The sequence below is a fragment of the Asterias amurensis genome, chromosome 19 (assembly GCF_032118995.1).
Source record: "Asterias amurensis chromosome 19, ASM3211899v1".
Taxonomy (NCBI): domain Eukaryota; kingdom Metazoa; phylum Echinodermata; class Asteroidea; order Forcipulatida; family Asteriidae; genus Asterias; species Asterias amurensis.
Window position 1 is genome coordinate 1,084,784 of NC_092666.1, and position 27,141 is coordinate 1,111,924.

At 37.4% G+C, this 27,141-nt stretch overlaps 2 protein-coding genes and 46 non-coding genes across 48 annotated transcripts in view; 40 read left to right on the plus strand and 8 right to left on the minus strand.

Moving 5' to 3' along the window:
* LOC139951369 (tubulin-specific chaperone cofactor E-like protein) overlaps positions 1–27,141 on the plus strand; it is a 118,217-nt gene that overhangs the window by 86,824 nt on the left and 4,252 nt on the right. The window lies entirely within an intron of this gene.
* Positions 3,357–3,429, minus strand: Trnai-aau (transfer RNA isoleucine (anticodon AAU)). The gene has a single exon. It is a non-coding gene; the product is annotated as a tRNA-Ile (tRNA).
* On the minus strand, positions 3,523–3,595 carry Trnai-aau (transfer RNA isoleucine (anticodon AAU)). The gene has a single exon. It is a non-coding gene; the product is annotated as a tRNA-Ile (tRNA).
* On the minus strand, positions 3,689–3,761 carry Trnai-aau (transfer RNA isoleucine (anticodon AAU)). Its single transcript has one exon. It is a non-coding gene; the product is annotated as a tRNA-Ile (tRNA).
* Positions 3,857–3,929, minus strand: Trnai-aau (transfer RNA isoleucine (anticodon AAU)). Its single transcript has one exon. It is a non-coding gene; the product is annotated as a tRNA-Ile (tRNA).
* On the minus strand, positions 4,025–4,097 carry Trnai-aau (transfer RNA isoleucine (anticodon AAU)). Its single transcript has one exon. It is a non-coding gene; the product is annotated as a tRNA-Ile (tRNA).
* Positions 4,195–4,267, minus strand: Trnai-aau (transfer RNA isoleucine (anticodon AAU)). The gene has a single exon. It is a non-coding gene; the product is annotated as a tRNA-Ile (tRNA).
* On the minus strand, positions 4,361–4,433 carry Trnai-aau (transfer RNA isoleucine (anticodon AAU)). The gene has a single exon. It is a non-coding gene; the product is annotated as a tRNA-Ile (tRNA).
* Positions 6,407–26,296, minus strand: LOC139951247 (uncharacterized). Its single transcript, XM_071950031.1, has 6 exons — positions 26,189–26,296; positions 21,979–22,032; positions 17,903–18,043; positions 8,153–8,332; positions 7,553–7,689; positions 6,407–6,553 (listed from the first exon to the last, which is right to left on the minus strand). Exons 1-6 carry the CDS (start codon positions 26,190–26,192, stop codon positions 6,407–6,409), a joined length of 663 nt encoding a protein of 220 aa, XP_071806132.1. The 5' UTR covers positions 26,193–26,296.
* Trnai-aau (transfer RNA isoleucine (anticodon AAU)) lies at positions 8,615–8,687 on the plus strand. Its single transcript has one exon. It is a non-coding gene; the product is annotated as a tRNA-Ile (tRNA).
* Trnai-aau (transfer RNA isoleucine (anticodon AAU)) lies at positions 9,001–9,073 on the plus strand. The gene has a single exon. It is a non-coding gene; the product is annotated as a tRNA-Ile (tRNA).
* On the plus strand, positions 9,606–9,678 carry Trnai-uau (transfer RNA isoleucine (anticodon UAU)). The gene has a single exon. It is a non-coding gene; the product is annotated as a tRNA-Ile (tRNA).
* On the plus strand, positions 9,812–9,884 carry Trnai-aau (transfer RNA isoleucine (anticodon AAU)). Its single transcript has one exon. It is a non-coding gene; the product is annotated as a tRNA-Ile (tRNA).
* On the plus strand, positions 10,019–10,091 carry Trnai-aau (transfer RNA isoleucine (anticodon AAU)). The gene has a single exon. It is a non-coding gene; the product is annotated as a tRNA-Ile (tRNA).
* Positions 10,225–10,297, plus strand: Trnai-aau (transfer RNA isoleucine (anticodon AAU)). The gene has a single exon. It is a non-coding gene; the product is annotated as a tRNA-Ile (tRNA).
* Trnai-aau (transfer RNA isoleucine (anticodon AAU)) lies at positions 10,432–10,504 on the plus strand. The gene has a single exon. It is a non-coding gene; the product is annotated as a tRNA-Ile (tRNA).
* Trnai-aau (transfer RNA isoleucine (anticodon AAU)) lies at positions 10,639–10,711 on the plus strand. The gene has a single exon. It is a non-coding gene; the product is annotated as a tRNA-Ile (tRNA).
* Trnai-aau (transfer RNA isoleucine (anticodon AAU)) lies at positions 10,836–10,908 on the plus strand. The gene has a single exon. It is a non-coding gene; the product is annotated as a tRNA-Ile (tRNA).
* Trnai-aau (transfer RNA isoleucine (anticodon AAU)) lies at positions 11,040–11,112 on the plus strand. Its single transcript has one exon. It is a non-coding gene; the product is annotated as a tRNA-Ile (tRNA).
* Positions 11,438–11,510, plus strand: Trnai-aau (transfer RNA isoleucine (anticodon AAU)). Its single transcript has one exon. It is a non-coding gene; the product is annotated as a tRNA-Ile (tRNA).
* On the plus strand, positions 11,634–11,706 carry Trnai-aau (transfer RNA isoleucine (anticodon AAU)). The gene has a single exon. It is a non-coding gene; the product is annotated as a tRNA-Ile (tRNA).
* On the plus strand, positions 11,841–11,913 carry Trnai-aau (transfer RNA isoleucine (anticodon AAU)). Its single transcript has one exon. It is a non-coding gene; the product is annotated as a tRNA-Ile (tRNA).
* On the plus strand, positions 12,047–12,119 carry Trnai-aau (transfer RNA isoleucine (anticodon AAU)). The gene has a single exon. It is a non-coding gene; the product is annotated as a tRNA-Ile (tRNA).
* Positions 12,250–12,322, plus strand: Trnai-aau (transfer RNA isoleucine (anticodon AAU)). Its single transcript has one exon. It is a non-coding gene; the product is annotated as a tRNA-Ile (tRNA).
* On the plus strand, positions 12,456–12,528 carry Trnai-aau (transfer RNA isoleucine (anticodon AAU)). Its single transcript has one exon. It is a non-coding gene; the product is annotated as a tRNA-Ile (tRNA).
* Positions 12,662–12,734, plus strand: Trnai-aau (transfer RNA isoleucine (anticodon AAU)). The gene has a single exon. It is a non-coding gene; the product is annotated as a tRNA-Ile (tRNA).
* Trnai-aau (transfer RNA isoleucine (anticodon AAU)) lies at positions 12,865–12,937 on the plus strand. The gene has a single exon. It is a non-coding gene; the product is annotated as a tRNA-Ile (tRNA).
* Trnai-aau (transfer RNA isoleucine (anticodon AAU)) lies at positions 13,068–13,140 on the plus strand. Its single transcript has one exon. It is a non-coding gene; the product is annotated as a tRNA-Ile (tRNA).
* On the plus strand, positions 13,273–13,345 carry Trnai-aau (transfer RNA isoleucine (anticodon AAU)). Its single transcript has one exon. It is a non-coding gene; the product is annotated as a tRNA-Ile (tRNA).
* On the plus strand, positions 13,471–13,543 carry Trnai-aau (transfer RNA isoleucine (anticodon AAU)). The gene has a single exon. It is a non-coding gene; the product is annotated as a tRNA-Ile (tRNA).
* On the plus strand, positions 13,676–13,748 carry Trnai-aau (transfer RNA isoleucine (anticodon AAU)). Its single transcript has one exon. It is a non-coding gene; the product is annotated as a tRNA-Ile (tRNA).
* On the plus strand, positions 13,883–13,955 carry Trnai-aau (transfer RNA isoleucine (anticodon AAU)). Its single transcript has one exon. It is a non-coding gene; the product is annotated as a tRNA-Ile (tRNA).
* Trnai-aau (transfer RNA isoleucine (anticodon AAU)) lies at positions 14,080–14,152 on the plus strand. Its single transcript has one exon. It is a non-coding gene; the product is annotated as a tRNA-Ile (tRNA).
* On the plus strand, positions 14,284–14,356 carry Trnai-aau (transfer RNA isoleucine (anticodon AAU)). Its single transcript has one exon. It is a non-coding gene; the product is annotated as a tRNA-Ile (tRNA).
* Trnai-aau (transfer RNA isoleucine (anticodon AAU)) lies at positions 14,682–14,754 on the plus strand. The gene has a single exon. It is a non-coding gene; the product is annotated as a tRNA-Ile (tRNA).
* On the plus strand, positions 14,878–14,950 carry Trnai-aau (transfer RNA isoleucine (anticodon AAU)). The gene has a single exon. It is a non-coding gene; the product is annotated as a tRNA-Ile (tRNA).
* Positions 15,085–15,157, plus strand: Trnai-aau (transfer RNA isoleucine (anticodon AAU)). The gene has a single exon. It is a non-coding gene; the product is annotated as a tRNA-Ile (tRNA).
* On the plus strand, positions 15,291–15,363 carry Trnai-aau (transfer RNA isoleucine (anticodon AAU)). The gene has a single exon. It is a non-coding gene; the product is annotated as a tRNA-Ile (tRNA).
* Trnai-aau (transfer RNA isoleucine (anticodon AAU)) lies at positions 15,494–15,566 on the plus strand. The gene has a single exon. It is a non-coding gene; the product is annotated as a tRNA-Ile (tRNA).
* Trnai-aau (transfer RNA isoleucine (anticodon AAU)) lies at positions 15,700–15,772 on the plus strand. The gene has a single exon. It is a non-coding gene; the product is annotated as a tRNA-Ile (tRNA).
* Positions 15,906–15,978, plus strand: Trnai-aau (transfer RNA isoleucine (anticodon AAU)). The gene has a single exon. It is a non-coding gene; the product is annotated as a tRNA-Ile (tRNA).
* On the plus strand, positions 16,109–16,181 carry Trnai-aau (transfer RNA isoleucine (anticodon AAU)). The gene has a single exon. It is a non-coding gene; the product is annotated as a tRNA-Ile (tRNA).
* On the plus strand, positions 16,312–16,384 carry Trnai-aau (transfer RNA isoleucine (anticodon AAU)). Its single transcript has one exon. It is a non-coding gene; the product is annotated as a tRNA-Ile (tRNA).
* Positions 16,517–16,589, plus strand: Trnai-aau (transfer RNA isoleucine (anticodon AAU)). Its single transcript has one exon. It is a non-coding gene; the product is annotated as a tRNA-Ile (tRNA).
* Positions 16,715–16,787, plus strand: Trnai-aau (transfer RNA isoleucine (anticodon AAU)). The gene has a single exon. It is a non-coding gene; the product is annotated as a tRNA-Ile (tRNA).
* On the plus strand, positions 16,920–16,992 carry Trnai-aau (transfer RNA isoleucine (anticodon AAU)). The gene has a single exon. It is a non-coding gene; the product is annotated as a tRNA-Ile (tRNA).
* Trnai-aau (transfer RNA isoleucine (anticodon AAU)) lies at positions 17,125–17,197 on the plus strand. Its single transcript has one exon. It is a non-coding gene; the product is annotated as a tRNA-Ile (tRNA).
* Positions 17,329–17,401, plus strand: Trnai-aau (transfer RNA isoleucine (anticodon AAU)). Its single transcript has one exon. It is a non-coding gene; the product is annotated as a tRNA-Ile (tRNA).

Genomic DNA, 27,141 nt, shown 5'->3' on the forward strand with positions numbered 1-27,141 from the left:
GCACACAAGTTTGTGCAAGAAAAGGTGTTTTTTCATCTTCTCATTACTCTTGCAAATGCGATGACCAAAACGCCCATAATTTCACAGATTTATTATTTTGTGCACATGTTGGGATACTCTAGGTGAGAAGGCTAGTCTTTGACAATTGCAGAAAGTGTCTAAAAGGGGTCAAGGGTTAATGTCAACGACTGGCTGTGGTAAGTTAACATTTCCTGTGATATCTGATGTTACCACATAACCACATGAATATTCAGTACCACGGGAACTCTTACCGCTTATCACTTCATAATCATCAAATAAACACTTAACAAAACTTACTAAGAATTTGTAATTTTCTTTTGCGCATGAGTAAGCTATCATTAATACATTATCAAACTGACAAACAAAATAATTATAAACGGATTTCAATTTCTATTTTTGTGCAATTTTTATTTCTTTAACACCATTGTGCAAATAATATATAGGTTTTCCTGGCAAAATTCATCAAAAATAACTTAAAAATAACTGAAATTAAACGTCAATCAAATTCACAAAAGTTGCCCTAAATCATTCAAACTGGTGTTCTTTTAAGCCACTTTTGCATATCAGGCGTGGAATTACACGAAGGCCACAGAGGCCCCAGCCTCCATTGCCCTAGTCTTGGCCGTATTGCTCCTTCAAAAGTTCCCCATCTTTAAGATTTTCCAATGGAAGCCTATGAAGAATGGAAATGGCCTTGCCCTCTCAAAGATTACAATATAGGCCTGGCATTCAGTTTCGTTTTCGTGCACATATGATTTCATTCTTCTCATTCAGATTTGTATCAATCTTCATTTAATATAGGCATCAAAGACAAATTTCCCACACTTTCAGTTGAATTTCTACTAGCTGCCAGTTTACAACACCGATGAAATTTGAATTGGCTGAACAGCCTCTAGCTGTTGGCTTTTGCGAATTTGAAAGATGTTTGTGAAATGAATTTGAAGGATCTAGATTTGTGAATTCTAGATTGTTAAAATAGAATTTGGTTTGCAGTAACACCATGTGTGTATCTACTTGCAAAGTCGATGTTCTTTTGAGAACTACAATCCCGGCCATACGTTGTTGCCCCCCCCCTCCCCTGCCCCATTTTATGGTTGGTTTTGATTGACGGTCTTCTGCGTTACAGTCTACATTGAGCGGGGGAGGGGGGACGTGGGAGAGAATGATTTTTGTCAGTGGGATGTGTACAGAGAATGGTTTTATGTCACGATAGGAATGGGTGGCCTAAAAACTTTGGCCAGGATTGTAGTCTGGCCCATAGGTGGTAGTTAAACAGCAGGATAGTTCTTTTTAGAACCAAGAAGTCTCCTGAATTCCGAAAATCCAATCCGATCACATAAAGCATGACAGAACATAATCTATACCTCGCAAATAATTACAAAGTGGTGTTACCGCAAACCAACATTTACATTGATACATCACCAGCATGCAAAGCCTCAAATCCCATGTGGAAATTTAGTTTCTCATTTTCACCTTTGAATGCTGATCGAGCGGATAATTAATTTTCAAACGAAATGGTAAGAGCACGGCCAAATTTAATAGAGCTGCTTAAGGCGAAAAAATTTGCATAAGCACGAAAATAGTTTGCTTATTTTACAAATGTTACTGGCCAAAATGTCATGCCATATACATTGCTTGTGACTGGTTTTTAGCTGCTGTTTACTTAGCATAACAACTGAGTGGAGTCTTGGCCAATAGTTTAATTTTACTATAAGCAAGGATTTTGTTGCTTAAAATTTTGTGCTAAAGCAGCTCCATAAAATTGGGCCCAGGATCTGAAATTGAATACATTTGATTTGAAGTTAGTCAGAAAAATTTATATAAGCAATTAATATTTTACTGTACAACTCAAATTTACCATATTTTGGGTGAAAATGAAAACCCACAGTTCTTATAGACTACATAAATAGTTTATTATTGGGTATGATTTAGATAAATGTGTACAATTTAACTTGGTTATAGACTTTTATCAAGATGCTACCATTTTGGTAATTTACCCCGTATCCCGTAAAAGAACTTGATGCTAATGTTTATTGTATAAAAAGGAACCTGACTATTTTCCCTGTGGGCTTAAACCATATAATTCTCAAAACATTAAGCATCATTTTTTCTTGTGCTTGTAAGAACAAAAATCATTTTTCTTAAGTTTTCCTAAGTTTTCCAGGTTACATTTTTCTCTTACGTAACGTCATTTCAGAGTGAAATATTTCACAGACAAAAGTAGCTCTAAAATGAATTATTGGTTAGCTTTCAGACTTAATTAAACTATTGCTTTTTTTGTGTCATTGTGCCTTCCAATCCTTGCGAACCCTTGCTAACAACATTTAATTGATTTTTTTTAAAATTATTATACACATTCGTGAATATGTAGTTTCAGGTTCTAGATCAACTAAGACAAATCTGTTTTCATACCTAGAACTGTACAATAAAACCTGCGAAAGAAACAAAAAATGGTGGTGGGTGCTTGATTCCAAAAACAGTTTGTAAAAAACACTGGGAAACTTGGTAACGGGCAACGGAGAGCTACTGATGAGTTGAAAATATTGTAAGAAATGACCCCCTCTGAAGCTAGTTTTTTGAGAACCAGGTAATTTCCATTTAAAATATTTGAATCTGAATAAAAAAAAGTTCAGGTCTGAACCTTTTTGTAGGTGCCTGAAAGCACAACAGTTTTATGCAACAAGGGCTATTTTTTCTTTCACTATTTTCTTGCATTTTCTACTACCGAAAATTGCGCCAAAAGTGCATATGTCTGAATACACCAAGTGATAATATTTGTCTTTGACAATTACCAAACGTGTCCAGTGCCGTTAAGCATGTTATATATCTAGGTTGTACACTGCACAGACCCGTAAACAGAAAAAGTAATGGAGAAAAAGTCCGCAAAAATAAAAAATAAAATATATCATTTTATCAAGTAGAAAAAATCCGTAAAAAATGGTTTACAAATAAAAAGCGCAAAAGGTTTACCAAATGGCATTTTCTTTCATATTTTTCGTCTCACCATAAAAGTAATAAATACAAATTTATGTATATATAAAATAAGTAAATAAAATAAACAAATAAACAAATTCTGGCTACGGGCTTGACTATATTAACATGATATTTACTGATAAATCAAGTGACGAGTAACAAGTGTCTACCATCAATTCCTTTACGTGATTGTTTTACAATGATTCAACCATCGATTACAGAACTAGATACGAAATGCAAAAAAATTGCCGACTGAGCTAACCGACCAATTGATAAGAGAGCTTTAATGTTGAAATGTCAATCCAAACAAAATGTTTGCTTAATTAGAATGGTCAAAAGTGTAAGGTATTAACCAAAAAATATGGTCAGTGTGGGGCTCGAACCCACGACCCTCGCGTTATTAGCACGATGCTCTGCCGACTGAGCTAACCGACCAATTGATAAGAAGGCTTTGATGTTGAAAAATCAGTCCAAACAAAAACTTGACTAAATTAGAATGGTCAAAAGTTAGGTATTAACCAAAAAGTATGGTCAGTGTGGGGCTCGAACCCACGACCCTCGCGTTATTAGCACGATGCTCTGCCGACTGAGCTAACCGACCAATTGATAAGAAAGCTTTGATGTTGACAAATCAGTCCAAACAAAAAGTTTGCTAAATTAGAATGGACAAAAGTAAGGTATTAACCAAAAGGTATGGTCAGTGTGGGGCTCGAACCCACGACCCTCGCGTTATTAGCACGATGCTCTGCCGACTGAGCTAACCGACCAATTGATTAGAAAACTTTGATGTTGACAAAAATCAGTCCAAACAAAAAGTTTGCTAAATTAGAATGGTCAAAAGTAAGGTATTAACCAAAAAGTATGGTCAGTGTGGGGCTCGAACCCACGACCCTCGCGTTATTAGCACGATGCTCTGCCGACTGAGCTAACCGACCAATTGATAAGAAAGCTTTGATGTTGAAAAATCAGTCCAAACAAAAAGTTTGCTAAATTAGAATGGTCAAAAGTGTAAGGTATTAACCAAAAAGTATGGTCAGTGTGGGGCTCGAACCCACGACCCTCGCGTTATTAGCACGATGCTCTGCCGACTGAGCTAACCGACCAATTGATTAGAAAACTTTGATGTTGACAAAAATCAGTCCAAACAAAAAGTTTGCTAAATTAGAATGGTCAAAAGTGTAAAGTATTTACCAAAAAGTATGGTCAGTGTGGGGCTCGAACCCACGACCCTCGCGTTATTAGCACGATGCTCTGCCGACTGAGCTAACCGACCAATTGATAAGAGCGCTTTGATGTTGACAAATCAGTCCAAACAAAAAGTTTGCTAAATTAGAATGGACAAAAGTAAGATATTAACCAAAAAGTATGGTCAGTGTGGGGCTCGAACCCACGACCCTCGCGTTATTAGCACGATGCTCTGCCGACTGAGCTAAGCGACCAGTTGATAAGCGTCGGTTAGCAATCAGAAATATGCCTATAGTTTTAATATCAATGTGGATGTGTACAAAACATAACTATCTCATTTCAAAAGTTGGGCACACTTTTGAGATATCACCAAAAATCCGGACCAACTTGCCCCAAAAGTAAATTACCTGAACTGGAATACACAAACTGAGAAACATTACTGACACCAACGCTTCTCGGATTCAAATTGTGGGGAATGCTTTATAATATCAAAGGCTGATATTGGCTTCTATCTGACAAAAAATGCCGTTAATTTTCAGACCGATTACCAAAGGTATACCTTTCCTTTAAACTGATTTACGTTGTTAGTGTAATATTTCAGGAAAATCAGGTCAAAGGTCACCAAGAACCCGGATTATTAACTGTACTATCGGAGATGCTATAATTAGCAAATTCTAAAACTACATAAATATTAAAGGCACTTCGGCAGAGTAGTTTAAAAAAAGAAAGAACAAAAACATGAAGAAAACACTTGTTAAGAAACTGTATGAGTAAAGTAGAGCTCCTGATTCTTCTACAGGAAATAAATACATAATTATGGTAAATATAAACAAAATATATATATTTAATGCAATAGTATTTGTCTGCAAAACATACGATCGAAGGGGAGAAAGGATTGAAATGAAAGGTAGAGCAGTCCTTAAAAATAAATTACTTTCAAAGAAACTGTGCAAGAAATGTAATTGTTTTGTTCCTAATGTTTTGTTTTGTTTTTGTTTTACATAAACACGATAAATCAATAAATAAATGAAAGAGGAAAATATTTGTTAAAACATAAATAAAAACATATAAGGTCAAAAAGGAAAATTAATAAGGCAATACAAGTTTTAAAGACGAAAAATTGATAAAATTGAGAGAAGAAAAAAACATAAGTAAAAAAAAAAATAACAGAAAAAAATAGAGGAAAAACAGGGAGTTTTAAAATAAAGTAACAATATAATAAAACATAAAAACAATCCCTTGCAATATCACCAGAAGAATAAAGATAAAAGGAACACGTTGCCTTGGATCGGACGAGTTGGTCAAAACAAAAGCGTTTGTAACCGTTTTTTATAAAATGCATATGGTTGGAAAGATGTTTTACAAGTAGAATACAATGATCCACACAAGTTTGCCTCGAAATTGCGTGGTTTTCCTTCTACTGTGCGAACTAACATGGTCGGCCATTTATGGGAGTCAAAATTTTGACCCCCATAAATGGCCGACGTGTTAGTCGACAAGGTAAAAGGAAAATCACGCAATTTCGAGGCATGTTTGTGTGGATTATTGTATTCTACTTTTACAACATCTTTCTACCCATATGCATTTTATAAAAAACGGTTACAAACGCTTTTCAAAGACCAACTCGACCGATCCAAGGCAACGTGTTCCTTTAACCACCCCATGAAAGAAATCCTGAATTTAAAATATATATACTTACAAGTTTAAATAAACAAACAAAATAAAAGTCATTATAAACAATACCCCCCCCCCCCCCCCCCTTAAAAAGAACGGGGGAAAAAAACCCGGATAATAATAATACAAAAAATATATATAAATGAATAAAGAATTAACAAAATATATATGACCCGTGCGGATTTTTTCGAGCAATGGCTCAAATGAAAGCTTGTAACTTTCTCAACCCCTACCAAAATACCTATTGAATTTTGAATCAAAATGTTTGGGTCAAATCGGCCAAAAATCGGACAGAGCATATTTTAAACGTATTTATCAGTCTGGCCCTTGGTATTTATCTGCTAAAACTGTGAAAAAAAATTATTTTCGTGACATTGTTTTACTTCCTAAAACTGCAGTACCCCAGCAATTAATATTTTAGGGGAAGCTTTCTACCATCATCATCTTCAAACTGTGTAATTTTAATGTAAATCTGTGGATATTGTGTTTTGTTTTACAAATTGCACCCACACCCTTTAAGGTAGGGTCATAGATTGGTTGTTGTCGGTTCGGTCTAAGTAAGGAGAGCATTCACAGCCAGTGAAAGAGGCAGAGCGATCAGAGATGTAAACTTGAACGATGAGGGAGCCCCATTACAGAGATTCTGAGTACAGAAACAACCTTCACTTTCAACGGTGGCATCTTCAGCGGTACCCAAGAGCTGTACAAACGAAAACAAATATTTATTGATTACAGGTACCTCACACTATATTACTCAAATTAATTGTTAGCATACAAAACTACTTGGAAATTGAGAGCTGTTGATAGTATAAAACACGGCTCCCTCAGAAGTAGTTTTTGAGAAAGAGGTAATTTCTCACTCGGTAAATATTAAAAGCATTTTTTGTGCATTTTAAATTGTGCAACATTTTAGTGTTTTCTTCTTCTTCATTATTATCTCGCAACTTCGACGACCGACTGAACTGAATTTGTTAGAGGTTTGTTATTTTATGCATTGTTGAGATACACCAAGTGAGAAGACTGATCTTTGACATCTAACAAACGAAACGTGTGGGGGCCGATTTCTCAAAGCAATAAAATTCATTGCAAGACAAATGTTCAGTATCACACTTTACTTAGCAACTACGATTGATTTTCATTTACGATAACTAGATCTTTGTGAAATCAGCCCCAGTGCCTTTAAGACATTCGGCACAAATGGAACAGCAAGAAGTTTTTTGAGAGAGTGCTGAAATGACGTTTCCATAGAAAAAAAAAAACAAAAAAAAAAACGAATAAGAACTGACCCAGTTCCACGTCATGGGGGTTCTGACCCATATTTGGGTCAGTATAACCCAGATTAATTATTTACCTGTTTGTTTGTTTGATTGTTTGTTTGTTTTCTATTGATGATTGATTGTTTACCTGTTTGTTTGTTTGTTCGTTTGTTTGTTTGTTTGTTTACGTGATTGATTGTTTACCCGTTTGTTTGTTTGTTTGTTTGTTTGTTTGTTTGTTTGTTTGTTTGTTTGTTTGTTTGTTTGTTTGTTTGTTTACATGATTGATTGTTAACCTGATTGTTTGTTTGTTTGTGTGTTTAAGTGACTGTTTGTTTACCCATTTGTTTGTTTGTTTTTTGTTTACGTGATTGATTGTTAACCTGATTGTTTGTTTGTTTGTTTACATGATTGATTATTAACCCGATTGTTTGTTTGTTTACCTGTTTGACAGTTGTGCCCATCAGCTCGCTGATTTTGGTGTCCAGGTCTGTGTTTACGAAGCATTTGTCACCGTACTCCCTATGGTTGGGTATGGGTACACATCCACGGTAGTACCATTCGATCACAGACGTCTCTTCTGCATTCAATGGAGAAAAGTAAAGAAGGATTTGATACCTTTTTGTAGATCATTTTTTTTTTGCCATGGCATGAATCCCTACTCTATATGAACGAAGATGTATGTGATAAAACGACCCCCCCCAAAAAAAAAAAGAAAGAAAGAAAGAAAATCAGTGTAATTTGCATGGGAAGGGGGGGGGGCACACCCTAAGTCATTTATCGGGTGCGTTCGATTAGCTTCCCTGGGTCACCCCGCGGTGCTCATTCGGGTGAGCCCCTGCCATGCGCTAATCGAACGATCACATGCTCCCTGTGACGTCATGCACCTCGGGTCACCCCTAAGTGACCCACTCCACAAGCAGAGCACAGGGGGCTGACCCGGGTGAGCCCCTGGAATCAAAGCTATTCGAATGTACCGGGGGCAGGCCGGGGTCGAACCAGGGTAGCTAAACGAACGCCCCAATGTGCATGATGTGTCGTACCTTGGTTACCGGCAATTGCATTTGAGACCGTGGCCTTTAGAGCGCCACAGTGAGGGGTATGTCCAGCCTGCTCCCCACTGCATGTTACCACAGACACGGTGTCCGGAGTTGGGGCTAAACAGTTCGAATGATGCTCTTGAGTGTCCTGGGTTGCACATGTAAAGCAGGTCAGCTCGGACGCTAAAAAGAAAAGCATAATTCTCTATTTGCCTGCAATATACAATACAATCAAATACAAAAGTAGCGCGATGCTCTGCCGACTGAGCTAACCGATCCTTTGATGAGTAAGCTTTGATGTATTAGTCTAAAAACAAAGTTTGCTAAAGAAGCAATGATAAAAAGTAAGGTATTAAGCAAAGGTATGGTCACGGTGGGAGTCGAACCCACGACCCTCGCTTTAAAAAGAATTACTTTGTGTTTGGATTGATTAAATATTTCAACATCAAAACTTTCTTATCAATTGGTCGGTTAGCTCAGTCGGCAGAGCATCGTGCTAATAACGCGAGGGTCGTGGGTTCGAGCCCCACACTGACCATACTTTTGGTTTCAAAGCTTAAATTTGTACAGTGTTACTAAAAAAACCTGCTTGAAATAATCTTAAAACAAATACATACTTAACTTTATGTTAGGGTTGATATTTCAACATGAAAGCTTTCTAATCAATTGGTCGGTTAGCTCAGTCGGCAGAGCATCGAGGGTCGTATCGAGCCCCACACTGACCACACTTTTTATTTCAAACCTTAAATTTTAACAGGGTTACGAAAAAACATGCTTGAAAAGGAATCTTAAAAAAAAAACATACTTTGTGTTAGAATTGATATTTTAACATCAAAGCTCTCTAATCAATTGGTCGGTTAGCTCAGTCGGCAGAGCATCGTGCTAATAACGCTAGGGTCGTGGGTTCGAGCCCCACACTGACCATACTTTTGATTTAAACTTTAAATTTTAACAATGTTACAAAAAAACATGCATGAAATGGAAATCTTAAAAAAAAATACATACTTAACTTTGTGTTAGGGTTGATATTTCAACACGAAAGCTTTCTAATCAGTTGGTCGTTTAGCTCAGTCGGCAGAGCATCGTGCTAATAACGCGAGGGTCGTGGGTTCGAGCCTAACACTGACTATGCTTTTGGTTTCAAACCTTAAATTTTAACAGTGTTACAAAAAAACCTGCTTGAAATGGGAATCTTAAAAACAAAATTCACACGTAACTTTGTGTTAGGGTTCATATTTCAACATGAAAGATTTCTAATCAATTCATCGGTTAGCTCAGTCGGCAGAGCATCGAGGGTCGTGGGTTCGAGCCCCACACTGACCATACTTTTGATTTCAAACCTTAAATTTTAACAGGGTTACCAAAAAACAAGCTTATTAAGGAAATCTTAAAAAAAATTACACACGTAACTTTGTGTTAGGGTTGATATTTCAACATGAAAGCTTTCTAATCAATTGGTCGGTTAGCTCAGTCGGCAGAGCATCGTGCTTATAACGCGAGGGTCGTGGGTTCGAGCCCAACACTGACCATGATTTTGATTTCAAAACATAAATTTTAAAAGTGTTACAAAAAAACCTGCTTGAAATGCAAACTGCTGTCTTAAAAAAATAGCAAAATTTACGTTTGGATTGATATTTCAACATGAAAGCTTTCTAATCAGTTGGTCGGTTAGCTCAGTCGGCAGAGCATCGTGCTAATAACGCGAGGGTCGTGGGTTCGAGCCCCACACTGACCATACTTTTGATTTCAAACCTTAAATTTTAACAGTGTTACAAAAAAACCTGCTTGAAATGGAAATCTTAAAAACAAAATTCACACGTAACTTTGTGTTAGGGTTGATATTTCAACATCAAAGCTCTCTAATCAATTGGTCGGTTAGCTCAGTCGGCAGAGCATCGTGCTAATAACGCGAGGGTCGTGGGTTCGAGCCCCACGCTGACCATACTTTTGATTTAAACTTTAAATTTTAACAATGTTACAAAAAAAACATGCATGAAATGGAAATCTTAAAAAAAAATACATACTTAACTTTGTGTTAGGGTTGATATTTCAACATGAAAGCTTTCTAATCAGTTGGTCGGTTAGCTCAGTCGGCAGAGCATCGTGCTAATAACGCGAGGGTCGTGGGTTCGAGCCCAACACTGACCATGCTTTTGATTTCAAAACATAAATTTTAAAAGTGTTACAAAAAAACCTGCTTGAAATGCAAACTGCTGTCTTAAAAAAAATAGCAAAATTTACGTTTGGATTGATATTTCAACATGAAAGCTTTCTAATCAGTTGGTCGGTTAGCTCAGTCGGCAGAGCATCGTGCTAATAACGCGAGGGTCGTGGGTTCGAGCCCCACACTGACCATACTTTTGATTTCAAACCTTAAATTTTAACAGTGTTACAAAAAAACCTGCTTGAAATGGAAATCTTAAAAACAAAATTCACACGTAACTTTGTGTTAGGGTTGATATTTCAACATCAAAGCTCTCTAATCAATTGGTCGGTTAGCTCAGTCGGCAGAGCATCGTGCTAATAACGCGAGGGTCGTGGGTTCGAGCCCCACGCTGACCATACTTTTGAATTCAAAACTTAAATCTGTACAGGGTTACAAAAAACATGTTTGAAAGGAATCTAAATAAAAAAACATCATTTGTGTTAGAATTGATATTTCAACATCAAAGCTCTCTAATCATTTGGTCGGTTAGCTCAGTCAGCAGAGCATCGTGCTAATAACGTGAGGGTCGTGGGTTCGAGCCCCACACTGACCATACTTTTGATTTAAACTTTAAATTTTAACAATGTTACAAAAAAACATGCATGAAATGGAAATCTTAAAAAAAATACATACTTAACTTTGTGTTAGGGTTGATATTTCAACATGAAAGCTTTCTATTCAGTTGGTCGGTTAGCTCAGTCGGCAGAGCATCGTGCTAATAACGCGAGGGTCGTGGGTTCGAGCCCAACACTGACCATGCTTTTGGTTTCAAACCTTAAATTTTAACAGTGTTACAAGAAAACCTGCTTGAAATGGAAATCTTAAAAAAAAATTCACACGTAACTTTGTGTTAGGGTTGATATTTCAACATGAAAGCTTTCTAATCAATTCATCGGTTAGCTCAGTCGGCAGAGCATCGAGAGTCGTGGGTTCGAGCCCCACACTGACCATACTTTTGATTTCAAACCTTAAATTTTAACAGGGTTACAAAAAAACGAGCTTGAAATGGAAATCTTAAAAAAAATCCACACGTAACTTTGTGTTAGGGTTGATATTTCAACATGAAAGCTTTCTAATCAATTGGTCGGTTAGCTCAGTCGGCAGAGCATCGTGCTAATAAAGCGAGGGTCGTGGGTTCGAGCCCCACACTGACCATACTTTTGATTTCAAAACTTAAATCTGTACAGGGTTACAAAAAACATGCTTGAAAAGGAATCTTAAAAAAAACATACTTTGTGTTAGAATTGATATTTCAACATCAAAGCTCTCTAATCAGTTGGTCGGTTAGCTCAGTCGGCAGAGCATCGTGCTAATAACGAGAGGGTCGTGGGTTCGAGCCCCACACTGACCATACTTTTGATTTCAAAACATAAATTTTAAAAGTGCTACAAAAAAAACCTGCTTGAAATGCAACTTGCTGTCTTAAAAAAATAGCAAAATTTACGTTTGGATTGATATTTCAACATCAAAGCTCTCTAATCAATTGGTCGGTTAGCTCAGTCGGCAGAGCATCGTGCTAATAACGCGAGGGTCGTGGGTTCGAGCCCCACACTGACCATACTTTTGATTTCAAAACATAAATTTTTACAGTGTTCACAAAAAACCTGCTGGAAATGCAAACTGCTGTCTTAAAAAAATAGCAAAATTTACGTTTGGATTGATATTTCAACATCAAAGCTCTCTAATCAATTGGTCGGTTAGCTCAGTCGGCAGAGCATCGTGCTAATAACGCGAGGGTCGTGGGTTCGAGCCCCACACTGACCATACTTTTGATTTCAAAACTTAAATTTTAACAGTGTTACAAAAAACCCTGCTTGAAATGGAAATCTTAAAAAATACATATCTAACTTTGTGTCAGGATTGATATTTCAACATCAAAGCTTTCTAATCAATTGGTCGGTTAGCTCAGTCGGCAGAGCATCGTGCTAATAACGCGAGGGTCGTGGGTTCGAGCCCCACACTGACCATACTTTTGATTTCAAAACATAAATTTTAAAAGTGTTACAAAAAAACCTGCTTGAAATGCAAACTGCTGTCTTAAAAAAATAGCAAAATTTACGTTTGGATTGATATTTCAACATGAAAGCTTTCTAATCAATTGGTCGGTTAGCTCAGTCGGCAGAGCATCGTGCTAATAACGCGAGGGTCGTGGGTTCGAGCCCCACACTGACCATACTTTTGATTTCAAAACATAAATTTTAACAGTGTTCACAAAAAACCTGCTGGAAATGCAAACTGCTGTCATAAAAAAATAGCAAAATTTACGTTTGGATTGATATTTCAACATCAAAGCTCTCTAATCAATTGGTCGGTTAGCTCAGTCGGCAGAGCATCGTGCTAATAACGCGAGGGTCGTGGGTTCGAGCCCCACACTGACCATACTTTTGATTTCAAAACTTAAATTTTAACAGTGTTACAAAAAACCCTGGTTGAAATGGAAATCTTAAAAAATACATATCTAACTTTGTGTCAGGATTGATATTTCAACATCAAAGCTTTCTAATCAATTGGTCGGTTAGCTCAGTCGGCAGAGCATCGTGCTAATAACGCGAGGGTCGTGGGTTCGAGCCCCACACTGACCATACTTTTGATTTCAAAACATAAATTTTAAAAGTGTTACAAAAAACCCTGCTTGAAATGGAAATCTTAAAAAATACATATCTAACTTTGTGTCAGGATTGATATTTCAACATCAAAGCTTTCTAATCGATTGGTCGGTGAGCTCAGTCGGCAGAGCATCGTGCTAATAACGCGAGGGTCGTGGGTTCGAGCCCCACACTGACCATACTTTTGATTTCAAAACATAAATTTTAAAAGTGTTACAAAAAAACCTGCTTGAAATGCAAACTGCTGTCTTAAAAAATAGCAAAATTTACGTTTGGATTGATATTTCAACATGAAAGCTTTCTAATCAATTGGTCAGTTAGCTCAGTCGGCAGAGCATCGTGCTAATAACGCGAGGGTCGTGGGTTCGAGCCCCACACTGACCATACTTTTGATTTCAAAACTTAAATCTGTACAGGGATACAAAAAACATGCTTGAAAAGGAATCTTTAAAAAAAAACATACTTTGTGTTAGAATTGATATTTTAACATCAAAGCTCTCTAATCAATTGGTCGGTTAGCTCAGTCGGCAGAGCATCGTGCTAATAACGCGAGGGTCGTGGGTTCGAGCCCCACACTGACCATACTTTTGATTTCAAAACATAAACTTTAAAAGTGTTACAAAAACCCTGCTTGAAATGCAAACTGCTGTCTTAAAAAAATAGCAAAATGTACGTTTGGATTGATATTTCAACATCAAAGCTTTCTAATCAGTTGGTCGGTTAGCTCAGTCGGCAGAGCATCGTGCTAATAACGCGAGGGTCGTGGGTTCGAGCCCCACACTGACCATACTTTTGATTTCAAACCTTAAATTTTAACAGTGTTACAAAAAAACCTGCTTGAAATGGAAATCTTAAAAACAAAATTCACACGTAACTTTGTGTTAGGGTTGATATTTCAACATCAAAGCTCTCTAATCAATTGGTCGGTTAGCTCAGTCGGCAGAGCATCGTGCTAATAACGCGAGGGTCGTGGGTTCGAGCCCCACGCTGACCATACTTTTGAATTCAAAACTTAAATCTGTACAGGGTTACAAAAAACATGTTTGAAAGGAATCTAAATAAAAAAACATCATTTGTGTTAGAATTGATATTTCAACATCAAAGCTCTCTAATCATTTGGTCGGTTAGCTCAGTCAGCAGAGCATCGTGCTAATAACGTGAGGGTCGTGGGTTCGAGCCCCACACTGACCATACTTTTGATTTAAACTTTAAATTTTAACAATGTTACAAAAAAACATGCATGAAATGGAAATCTTAAAAAAAATACATACTTAACTTTGTGTTAGGGTTGATATTTCAACATGAAAGCTTTCTATTCAGTTGGTCGGTTAGCTCAGTCGGCAGAGCATCGTGCTAATAACGCGAGGGTCGTGGGTTCGAGCCCAACACTGACCATGCTTTTGGTTTCAAACCTTAAATTTTAACAGTGTTACAAGAAAACCTGCTTGAAATGGAAATCTTAAAAAAAAATTCACACGTAACTTTGTGTTAGGGTTGATATTTCAACATGAAAGCTTTCTAATCAATTCATCGGTTAGCTCAGTCGGCAGAGCATCGAGAGTCGTGGGTTCGAGCCCCACACTGACCATACTTTTGATTTCAAACCTTAAATTTTAACAGGGTTACAAAAAAACGAGCTTGAAATGGAAATCTTAAAAAAAATCCACACGTAACTTTGTGTTAGGGTTGATATTTCAACATGAAAGCTTTCTAATCAATTGGTCGGTTAGCTCAGTCGGCAGAGCATCGTGCTAATAAAGCGAGGGTCGTGGGTTCGAGCCCCACACTGACCATACTTTTGATTTCAAAACTTAAATCTGTACAGGGTTACAAAAAACATGCTTGAAAAGGAATCTTAAAAAAAACATACTTTGTGTTAGAATTGATATTTCAACATCAAAGCTCTCTAATCAGTTGGTCGGTTAGCTCAGTCGGCAGAGCATCGTGCTAATAACGAGAGGGTCGTGGGTTCGAGCCCCACACTGACCATACTTTTGATTTCAAAACATAAATTTTAAAAGTGCTACAAAAAAAACCTGCTTGAAATGCAACTTGCTGTCTTAAAAAAATAGCAAAATTTACGTTTGGATTGATATTTCAACATCAAAGCTCTCTAATCAATTGGTCGGTTAGCTCAGTCGGCAGAGCATCGTGCTAATAACGCGAGGGTCGTGGGTTCGAGCCCCACACTGACCATACTTTTGATTTCAAAACATAAATTTTTACAGTGTTCACAAAAAACCTGCTGGAAATGCAAACTGCTGTCTTAAAAAAATAGCAAAATTTACGTTTGGATTGATATTTCAACATCAAAGCTCTCTAATCAATTGGTCGGTTAGCTCAGTCGGCAGAGCATCGTGCTAATAACGCGAGGGTCGTGGGTTCGAGCCCCACACTGACCATACTTTTGATTTCAAAACTTAAATTTTAACAGTGTTACAAAAAACCCTGCTTGAAATGGAAATCTTAAAAAATACATATCTAACTTTGTGTCAGGATTGATATTTCAACATCAAAGCTTTCTAATCAATTGGTCGGTTAGCTCAGTCGGCAGAGCATCGTGCTAATAACGCGAGGGTCGTGGGTTCGAGCCCCACACTGACCATACTTTTGATTTCAAAACATAAATTTTAAAAGTGTTACAAAAAAACCTGCTTGAAATGCAAACTGCTGTCTTAAAAAAATAGCAAAATTTACGTTTGGATTGATATTTCAACATGAAAGCTTTCTAATCAATTGGTCGGTTAGCTCAGTCGGCAGAGCATCGTGCTAATAACGCGAGGGTCGTGGGTTCGAGCCCCACACTGACCATACTTTTGATTTCAAAACATAAATTTTAACAGTGTTCACAAAAAACCTGCTGGAAATGCAAACTGCTGTCATAAAAAAATAGCAAAATTTACGTTTGGATTGATATTTCAACATCAAAGCTCTCTAATCAATTGGTCGGTTAGCTCAGTCGGCAGAGCATCGTGCTAATAACGCGAGGGTCGTGGGTTCGAGCCCCACACTGACCATACTTTTGATTTCAAAACTTAAATTTTAACAGTGTTACAAAAAACCCTGGTTGAAATGGAAATCTTAAAAAATACATATCTAACTTTGTGTCAGGATTGATATTTCAACATCAAAGCTTTCTAATCAATTGGTCGGTTAGCTCAGTCGGCAGAGCATCGTGCTAATAACGCGAGGGTCGTGGGTTCGAGCCCCACACTGACCATACTTTTGATTTCAAAACATAAATTTTAAAAGTGTTACAAAAAACCCTGCTTGAAATGGAAATCTTAAAAAATACATATCTAACTTTGTGTCAGGATTGATATTTCAACATCAAAGCTTTCTAATCGATTGGTCGGTGAGCTCAGTCGGCAGAGCATCGTGCTAATAACGCGAGGGTCGTGGGTTCGAGCCCCACACTGACCATACTTTTGATTTCAAAACATAAATTTTAAAAGTGTTACAAAAAAACCTGCTTGAAATGCAAACTGCTGTCTTAAAAAATAGCAAAATTTACGTTTGGATTGATATTTCAACATGAAAGCTTTCTAATCAATTGGTCAGTTAGCTCAGTCGGCAGAGCATCGTGCTAATAACGCGAGGGTCGTGGGTTCGAGCCCCACACTGACCATACTTTTGATTTCAAAACTTAAATCTGTACAGGGATACAAAAAACATGCTTGAAAAGGAATCTTTAAAAAAAAACATACTTTGTGTTAGAATTGATATTTTAACATCAAAGCTCTCTAATCAATTGGTCGGTTAGCTCAGTCGGCAGAGCATCGTGCTAATAACGCGAGGGTCGTGGGTTCGAGCCCCACACTGACCATACTTTTGATTTCAAAACATAAACTTTAAAAGTGTTACAAAAAACCTGCTTGAAATGCAAACTGCTGTCTTAAAAAAATAGCAAAATGTACGTTTGGATTGATATTTCAACATCAAAGCTCTCTAATCAATTGGTCGGTTAGCTCAGTCGGCAGAGCATCGTGCTAATAACGCGAGGGTCGTGGGTTCGAGCCCCACACTGACCATACTTTTGATTTCAAAACATAAACTTTAAAAGTGTTACAAAAAACCTGCTTGAAATGCAAACTGCTGTCTTAAAAAAATAGCAAAATTTACGTTTGGATTGATATTTCAACATCAAAGCTCTCTAATCAATTGGTCGGTTAGCTCAGTCGGCAGAGCATCGTGCTAATAACGCGAGGGTCGTGGGTTCGAGCCCCACACTGACCATACTTTTGATTTCAAAACTTAAATTTTAACAGTGTTACAAAAAACCCTGCTTGAAATGGAAATCTTAAAAAAATACATATCTATCTTTGTGTCAGGATTGATATTTCAACATGAAAGCTTTCTAATTAATTGGTCGGTTAGCTCAGTCGGCAGAGCATCGTGCTAATAACGCGAGGGTCGTGGGTTCGAGCCCCACACTGACCATACTTTTGATTACTTGAATTTTAACACATTACAAAAAACATGCTTGAAATGACCTTCGTAGCGTAAACAGTGGGTGGCTGAAATAAGCCTTTTTAAGGTATGGCGGACGTGATAGGAGGGTACTGTTTGGTTTGGGTTTATACACACAAATTCACCAAAACCGAACAAACTTGTAGCATTGTGTCTGCCATATCTCAACAAGGCTTCATAGCCTTTTTGAGATATGGCGGGCACAATGCCACAGCACTATAAACGGTTTGGGTAAATTTGTGTGAATACACCCAAACCAAACAGTACCCTCCTATCACGTCCGCAATACCTCACCATCGCGCGAGTCAAGGTGGCGTGCTTGGTCTCTCCCCCCAGTCGCTTGGGATCACGGCTCTCCCAACCACGAGGGCCTTGACAAAAGACTAGGTCTGTTGTTGCTGCTGAGATCTCTTGCTCTGCAAAGAAAATGCTGACATTTTTTTTTTGAAAGGTTAAATTAAGGCTACTTACACATGCTTCCCCCGTCCCCAGGGGCAGATGTAAGAATCTGGTCGACCGCTCCACCGTCGAAAATCCCGTCAGTATCGCCAAGGATATCGCCAATGTCACCCAGATCAAAGTCACCCAGATCAATCTGGGATGCCACTTCAGCTGCAAGATGAGCAAACAACGAGTAAATTGATTTTGCAACAAAAGAGTGCATATTTGAGGCCTTGCATCTAGGTTGCGTTATACTATTTCTGTGACGTCACTCTATTGATGAAAATGTAATAATAAAATCATACGCTTCTACACTAAAAGGGAAGCAGAAGGGGCTTTTTATTTTTTCATTTGTAATTTTTAAAGGCAGTGAACACTATTGGTTATTACTCAAAATAATTATTAGCATAAAACGTTTCTTGGTAACGAGCAATGGGGAGAGGTTGATAGTATAGGAGAAACGGCTCCCTCTGAAGTAATGATAGTTTTCGAGAAAGAATTAGTTTTCCACGAATTTGATTTCGAGACCTCGGATTTAGAATTTGAGGTCTCGAAATCAAGCATCTAAAAGTACACAATATCGTGTGACAAGAGTATTTTTTTCTTTCATTATTATCTCGCAACTTCGACGACAGATTGAGCTCAAATGTTCACAGGTTTGTTATTTTATGCATATGTTGAGATACATCAACTGTGAAGGCTAGTCTTTGACAATTACCAATAGTGCCCAGTGTCTTTAAGATGGCCGCCATTCATGTTAAAATTTCAAATATCCATTTTTGTATACTATTCAAATATACAACAAATGTTTTTGCTGAGATCGTTAAGAATCCCATTTCCTGTTTACCCCCCCCCCCCTAAAATAAATAAATAAAGAATAACAGAAGAAGAAATAATTACAAACTTAAGTGGTAGTTCGAATTGAAAATGACTGTTTTTCCAAATTGGAAGATACCATGATGTGTTAAACACAGCTTGAAACATTTTACCTGTATTTCAATATCCAAAAACATTTTCCAATTAAGAAAAATTACCTGAGTAAAAACTCAATTGTAAACTGATCAAAACATTGTATTTGCAAGCACTGTGGGCTAAATATGCTTAAATTATCAATAAATGACCAAACGTCATTTGACAAAGTATAAAGTATTGGGGAAAAACGTTAAGTCAGAGAGTAAACTCTAAATTGTGGATTCGTTCATACAATGTACTCGCCTTCTGCTCGTACATTCTATCCACGAATTGTCTATCTGGACTAGTTTGTTTTTACCCATGTTAATTGTGATAGCGGGTACCAACTGCATCTCTGGCCGCAGCATACACAAACGCACACCACGGAAGTTTGAAACTCCAATAAGTCGCCTCTAAAAATTTAGGCGATCTTTTGAGATTTTAAATTGTCGACACACTTTAAAGGCACTGGACACCTTTGGTAATTGTCAATTACCAGTCTCCTCACTTGGTGTATCCCAACATATGCATAAAATAACAAACCTGTGAACATTTGAACTCAATTCGAAACCTCAACAAGGTCTCGAATTCAATTCAAAAATTTGCGTGAGAAATTACTTATTTCTCAAAAACTATGTTACTTCAGAGGGAGCCGTTTCTCACAATATTTTATACTATCAACAGCTCTCAAATGTTTAGTTTTTTTGCTAACAACTATTTCGAGTACATTCACTAGTGTCCGATGCCTTTTTAAGTTTAAGGTTTTAGGAGAGATTGGTTAGGATTATAAAACAGTATAATTTATTTTTGTCCGAAGGCTTACTTCTTAAGAAGTCCCTACTATAGGCCTAAACAAACTTGTTTTCCTCTGTTTTCCTCACAAAAACTGTATCAAATTAAGGACGTTTGTTAACATGCTGATCATTGTGTATAGTTTATAAATCCTGATTCACACAAAGGATTAAGCGCAAAATTTCACGGGTAAAAATTAAAAAGGAGTTACGAAAACTTACATCAAAAAATGTTGGCACATATTGAACTGAATGACATTGTACAGTCGAGTCGATTTTGCAGATCGATGGACATACGCAGTACTACCCCGTTTCTCATGCCAACGTGAAACACCCAAATTACTCCCTCAAATGGTTTCTATAGTAACCGCTCGGCAGTGTAAGGATTATTCAGTCAAAATTACAAATAAATCTGGGTCAACAACGCGTTAGGTTCGGCACGTCATCAAAGAGCTTTACTTTTGATGATGCCGAACAATAGGCCATAGTCTTTGAGGAACAAAATCAATACTTTTCAATACGGAGGTTGGGAAGTGACATGTGAAGACTGTTTTGATGTTACCCCGTCCTCCTCTCACATGACATAGTTTCGGTTTAATCCTCAATCCAATCAGATAATAATATAAGTTTTCTCGGTCAATTTCGGCAAATGAGCAGCCAATTTAACCACCAAGTTATTCTATTTCGCGAGAAATCAAATGCTACTGAAAAGGGTCATTCGATTTTGTTTATGATTAGTCAAATGTAATGTTGCGTCACTCGATTTGACAAAATATTCATTCAATTTAGCAATTCATCAAAGCAGCATTCAAATTTGCAGACGCTTCTTGAGGCGTGTTTCACGAAAAAGAATGACGAAACACTAAATTGAACAGAGTGCTGAAGGAATTCGACTCGACTCAAAACGAAATTGAAAGACCGAGTTCTAAAATTGACTGCTTATTTGCCGAATTTTCTCGTTCACATTCGAACATTCAGTTTCGTTTTGAGTCGAGTCAAATTCTTTTAGCACTCTGTTCAATTTAGCGTATCGTCAATCTTTTTCGTGACACTGACGCCTATAAAGAAGCGTCTGTGAATTTGAATGCTGCTTTGATGATTTGTTAAATTGAATGATCATTTTGTTAAATCGAATGACGCAACGTAAATACATTTGACTAATCATAAAACGAAATTGAATGACCCTTTACAGTAGCATTCGATTTCGTGCGAAATGCAATAGCTTAAAAATGTTAAATTGGCTGCTCTTTTTCTGAAATTGGCCGAGAAAACCTATACTACTGATAACCAGTTCTTGTGTATCAAATTGCACCATAGCCGTATTAATGCGCTTTACACTAATGCCCTGGGCCAAATTTTATACAGCTGCTTAAGCAGAAAATATGCTTAACATTTCTCTGCTAAGCAGATATGAGCAGGATACCAGTCACGAAATTTACTTGTGATATGGTAGTTTGGATGGTAACCTTATTCTGGTAAGCGTACCTTTGTTATAGTTAGCAACATTTTGTGCTTAAAGCCATTATACACTTTCGGTAAACAGTATTGTCCAAGTCCCACACTTCGTGTATCACAACTTATATATAAAATAACAATCCTGTGGAAATTTAGGCTCAATCGGACATCGGAGTCGGGAGAAAATAACGGGAAAACCCACTCCTGTTTTCGCGCGTTTCGCCGTGTCATGACATGTGTTTATAACAAATCCGTAATTCTCGCTAACGAGAATTTATATTGTTTTACCGTTTTCTCAAAAAGTAAAGCATTACATGGACTAATATTTCAAGAGAAGTCTTTCACCATTACCTTCTGTAAACCCTGTAAGTTATTTGTAAATCTGTGAACTTTTTTTTTTTCTGTACCGAAAGGGTCCAATGGCTTTAAGCAGCTCTATGAAATTTGGCCCTGGTGATTGGGCCAATAACATCCTTTTATCTTTCTCAACTCCCTGGGAAGTATATACAGCCTGAGCTGGCCTGGCACTCAATATCGGCTTTTTTCATACACAATATCAACCTCTAGCCTCACAGGTACCCATTTATACCCCACTTGCAAGGTAGATTTTGTTTTTCGAGGACTGTCTTGCTTTATATTCTACTACCGCGGAGTAGATTTTTGTAATTCGGGAGACTTCTCAGTTCTGAAAAGAACTGTCCTGCCTTTTTAATATACAACCTGGGCGGAAGGTAGAAAATCAGCCGAGAATACTACTTTTGTTTAAGTGGATTGAGGGGAATTCTCGTTTTTAACTTCACTAACGCCTGAGTGAGTAAATGGGCTCAAACATTTCGACTTATAAAGCATGCTCTAATCATCGTCGGGAGACCGCTAGAACTACACTCACCAAAAATCAAAGTGACTTACCTATATTGGCGAAGCAGACCAGAACCAGTAACAAGAACACATTTTCTCCAAAGTCTACGAACAAAATGATAAAATAAAGAATTAACATTAAAACTATCAATTAGAGGTACGGTGGACACTATATTGGTAATTAATTCACTCATATTAGTCATAAACTCCACAGGTTTGTGATTTCATGCATGTTGGGATACACCAAGCCAGAAGACTGGTCTTTGACACAATTTTACCAAATGTGTCCAGTGCCTTAAAGGCAGTGGACACTATTGGTTTATACTCAAAATAATCATTGCCATAAAACCTTACTTGGTAACGAGTAATGGGGAGAGCTGATAGTACAAGTTTTTGCGAAACGGCTCCCTCTGAAGCGACGTAGTTTTCGAGAAAGGAGTAGTTTTCACGAATTTGACTTCGAGACCTCAGATTTAGAATCGAAGGTCTCGAAATCAAGCATCTGAAAGCACACACTTCGTTTAACAAGTAGTTTTTTTTCTACTTTTATAGTTAGCTCGCAACTCCGACGACCAATCGAGCTTAAATTTACACATGTTTGTTATTTTATGCATACGTTGAGATACATCAAGTGAGAAGACTGGTCTTTGACAATTACCAATAGTGTCCAGTGTCTTCAAGCAATCGTTATGAGGTCTCAACTAAATTGAACCTTACTCCCAGTCTCATTAGGCCATACCCATTTCTGGGTTAGGTTGACCCCGAAACGGGCTGAAAATGGGCCTCTGGGATTCTGCGCTAGTGTTTTTGCCTGTTCCTGAGTATCTTTTTTAACAACTCAGAAATGGGTCATCACCCAGCTCGTTTTCAATTTCATTAGAAAATGATTGCTCCGTTGGATCAGCATTCAACAGTCAAAAAGAGTAATTTAATTTCACTATAGTAAAGCATTCAATGGTCAAAAAAATCAATCAATGTAATAAGGCCGCAAGTCTCATTCGATTTCGCCAGAGCCAGCAGCAAGAGCTGGTCAATAATTGAAGTTCGTAAAAATATGTCAAATAATGGCAGAATAAATAACAATAAGAATAATAAGAGTATAAAGGTAATAGAAATTCAACTTAGGAATTGTGAAAGTGTAGGCTTTAAGTCCTGTTAATAAAATAGAATGACCGAAACAAATCTGAATAAGAACATGAAATCACCTGTACACGAACTCCGAAAATGAGTGCATTAAAAGCTAAAAAGAATTTTTTTTTTTTTTTTAAACACAAGGCAACGCGATCCAGTGGAAATTATTAGCGTGGAGAATGCTTTAAAGACACCCACAATACACTATTTGTGATTACTCAAACTAATTGTTAGCATAGAAACTTGTTTGTTAACGAGTGGTAGTATAGGTTTTCTCGGTCAATTTCGGAAAATGAGCAGCCAATTTAACCTCCAAGCTATTCTATTTCGCGCGAAATCGAAAGCAACTGAAAAGGGTCATTCGATTTCGTTTTATGATTATTCAAATGTAATGTTGCGTCATTCGATTTAACAAAATAATCATTCAATTTAACAATTCATCAAAGCAGCATTCAAATTCGCAGACGCTTCTTGAGGCGTGTGTGTCACGAAAAAGAATGACGATACGCTAAGTTGAACAGAGTGCTAAAGGAATTTGACTCGAATCAAAACGAAATTGAATGGCCGAATTCTGAATTTGAAACGCAGTAATAACCGGAAAGGCAAAACAGCTTTAATTCGAACGCATGAAAATGAAACTGACTGCTCATTTGCCGAATTCGACCGAGAAAACCTATATAAAACATTGTGGGAAACGGCTCCCTCTGAAGTAACGTAGTTTTTGAGAAAGAGGTAATTTCTTACACTAAAATATATGAGTCTAAGAAAGACCTGACGAAGCCTTTCTCAAGCATCTGAAAGCACACAATTTTATGCAACAAGGTTTTTTCTTTCATTATTTTCTTGCAACTTCAATACAAGTTTTCTCTGCCAATTTCGGAAAAAGAGCAGCCAATTTAACCATCAAGCTATTCTATTTCGCGCGAAATCGAATTCTACTGAAAAGGGTCATTCGATTTCGTTTTGTGATTAGTCAAATGTAATGTTGCGTCATTCGATTTAACAAAATAACCATTCAATTTAACAATTCGTTAAAGCAGCATTCAAATTCGTGAGTCGCTTCTTTGGGCGTGTGTGTCTCGAAAAAGAATGACGATACACTAAATTGAACATAGTGCTAAAGGAATTTGACTCGACTCAAAACGAAATTGAATGGCCGAATTTTCAATTTGAAACGCAGTAACAACTGGAGAGGCAAAACAGCTTTAATTCGAACTCATGGAAATGAAATTGGCTGCTCATTTGCCGAATTTGACCGAGAAAACCTATAATATAGGTTTTCTCGATCAATTTCGGAAAATGAGCAACCAATTTAACCACCAGCCTATTCTATTTCGCACGAAATCGAATGCTACTAAAAAGGGTCATTCGATTCCATTTTAAGACTATAGTCAAATCTACTTTTACGTCATTCGATTTAACAAAATAATCATTCAATTTAACAATTCATCGAAGCTGAATTCAAATTCGCAGGAGTGTTTTTGAAGCGTGTGTTTAGTCATTCAATTTCATTTTGAGGCAGTCAATTCTGATATTTGTGCAGTCTTAAAAACGCTTGGTTAACTTGTTGTTTCCTTATACGAATGTTAAAGCCATGCGGTTAATTTGTTGGCACTCTTGAACATAATATGCCTAGATGTCTGCCCCGCCAACAGATGGTTGGTGAATATTTACAAAAACCAACAACTGGAAAAACATTTTAAAAAACCAAAAAGACAACAACAACAACAACAACATTCAAACACATTCAAATGTCAGGTTTTGGTCAGTTAACCATTGAAGGTCTCCCGAAAAAATAAAGAAGAAAACAATCCTAATGGGGCCCAAGGTAAAGTCTACTGGAAACATAAAATAAAGAAAATAAGGTTCGCTCGATTTAAAAGTGAAGGTACGAAACGGTTTGCCTTATACAGTTTATCTGTTGTGTATTGGTATTTCTTTAGTCGTACTTATTTGAATCCTCGGTGAGCGAAATTTATTGCCTCTTTACGAAATTGAAAATGACTAAATCAGCAAAATCTCTAGTCGAACCAGCTTTGCTAAATTGAATGATGATTGTGTGCCATGAAAAAGAATGAGTGTGCTAGGAACTTGAATGCCTCAAAACGAAATTGAATGACCGAATTCTGAATTTGAAATGCAGTAAAAACCGGAGAGGCAAAATAGCTTTAATTCGAACGCATGAAAATTAAATTGGCTGCTCATTTGCCGAATTTGACCGAGAAAACCTATAAATTGAGTCAACTCAAATTTTCACAGATTTATTATTTTATGCATATGTTGGGATAAACCAAGTATACTTTTATCCTAACAATCATTTTGAATAATTACCAATATTGTTCAGTGCCTCACATCAAGACGGTAACGCAAACAAACGGAACTCAACCATAGAGAGCTAAGTAAGATTTAACTTATAAGAAATAACACTGAACAGGTTGGTAATTGTCAAAGACCAGTATTCTCAAATTGTGTGCTTTCAGATGCCTGTGAAAGATTCGTCATGATTAAAGTTTTCTCATGTTCAAATATTTTAGTAAAAAATTATCTCTTTCTCCAAAACCATGTTACTTCAGAAGGAGCCGTTTCTCGCGATGTTTTATAATATCAACAGCTCTCCGTTGCTCGTTACCAACTAACTTTTGTATTCTAATAATTATTTTGAGGAATTACCAATAGCGTCCAGTATCTTTGAGAACTATTTGAGAAACTATTTGAGAAACAAAAACTAGGAGAGGGCTGTGGACAGAATGATGATATGAGTAACAAATAAACAGGGTGACGAAGAAAGAGGACCGAAGAAAGATTTATGAAGAGTGCAGAATATTATTAAGACCATTTTATCTAATAAGAAGTTGAGATGGGCAGGTCACCTCTAGCAATGAGGTGGGCATAACAGCCAACTGGACTTCAAGAAACTGGACTAGAAAAAGAGGCAGACAAAACAGAGATGGAAAGATGAGCCAAGTACATATTAAAGGGGGAGTGGCTTAGCAACAGACAGCGCAGGATAGAGTGAAATGGAGAATTGGTGAAGAGGCTTTCCTCCCGCAGTGGAGTGAAATGGGCTAGAAAGAATAAGGGACCACGCCCTACGATTATGAAACCTAAAAGATACATAGCGGCCACTCACCCATTTTGATGGCAGCGGTCACGAAGATTTCCGGACACTCTTATAAAGCTTGCTTTCGTAACGAGACCAGGAACCGTAATGCCGAGCGTTTTCACAGGTCAGCTTTACTTCAATTCTCGCCTTGTACGAAACCAACCCACTTGTATAAAACCAAAACAACCTTGGAGTAACAGGTCGATAATGTCTGACAATGAAACTTCATCAGCGACCAGTGGAGCTACCTCGTTTCTAAATCGAGAAGCAGGTTGCCATGGCGATGTGCGTTGTTGACCTTAGTTACAGATTGGTAACCAAGGAAAACAAGTGGGGACTAATCGGTGGTTTGTGCACCAAGGACGCCTTGAGGTTCAATTGAAGTTGAGATTTAGTTTTACGAAAAGCTTGTTTTCAAATAATGATCCGACCATAAGTCACTGAGCTTATTTAAGTTTTGAAAAATCGCCCCTCTCTTTTTACCTAGATCGAGAAGGCCTTTGCTGACAGAGAAGGGATTTATCAGAGGAGGAGCGCAGACCTTCTCTGCCAGGTGTATAAGAAGACAATTATATCAGAAAGATAACGTTCCACAGCTTAAGTCCACCGAACAAATGATTAAGGCACTGAAAACTTCTGGTAATTACTCAAAATATTAGCATCAAACTTACTTGGTACAAGCAAAGGAGAGCTGTTGATAGTATACAACATTGTGAGAAACAGCTCCATCTGAAGTAATGTAGTTTTTGAGGTAGTTTCGCACTAAAATATTTGAATTTGAAGAAGACTTTATCCTGCAGCTTCTTTCCATGCATGTAGCATACCACTGTGCAACAAGTGTGCTTTTTTGTCTTTATTTTCTTGCAACGTTGTGACCATTTGACAAATACCAAAGGTGTCCAATGGCTTACCGAAAATTTAAATACATCTTTAAAGGGAGGGTTTAAACTTCGTAAACTCAACAAATTGATACCTTGTTA

Coding starts and splice junctions, on each gene's coding strand:
- LOC139951247 (XM_071950031.1), bottom strand. Junction 7,690..8,152: donor TGCAATTGCCGGTAACCAAG/GTACGACACATC, acceptor CATTGAATGCAG/AAGAGACGTCTGTGATCGAA. Junction 6,554..7,552: donor TGGGCACAACTGTCAAACAG/GTAAACAAACAA, acceptor TCGTTTGTACAG/CTCTTGGGTACCGCTGAAGA.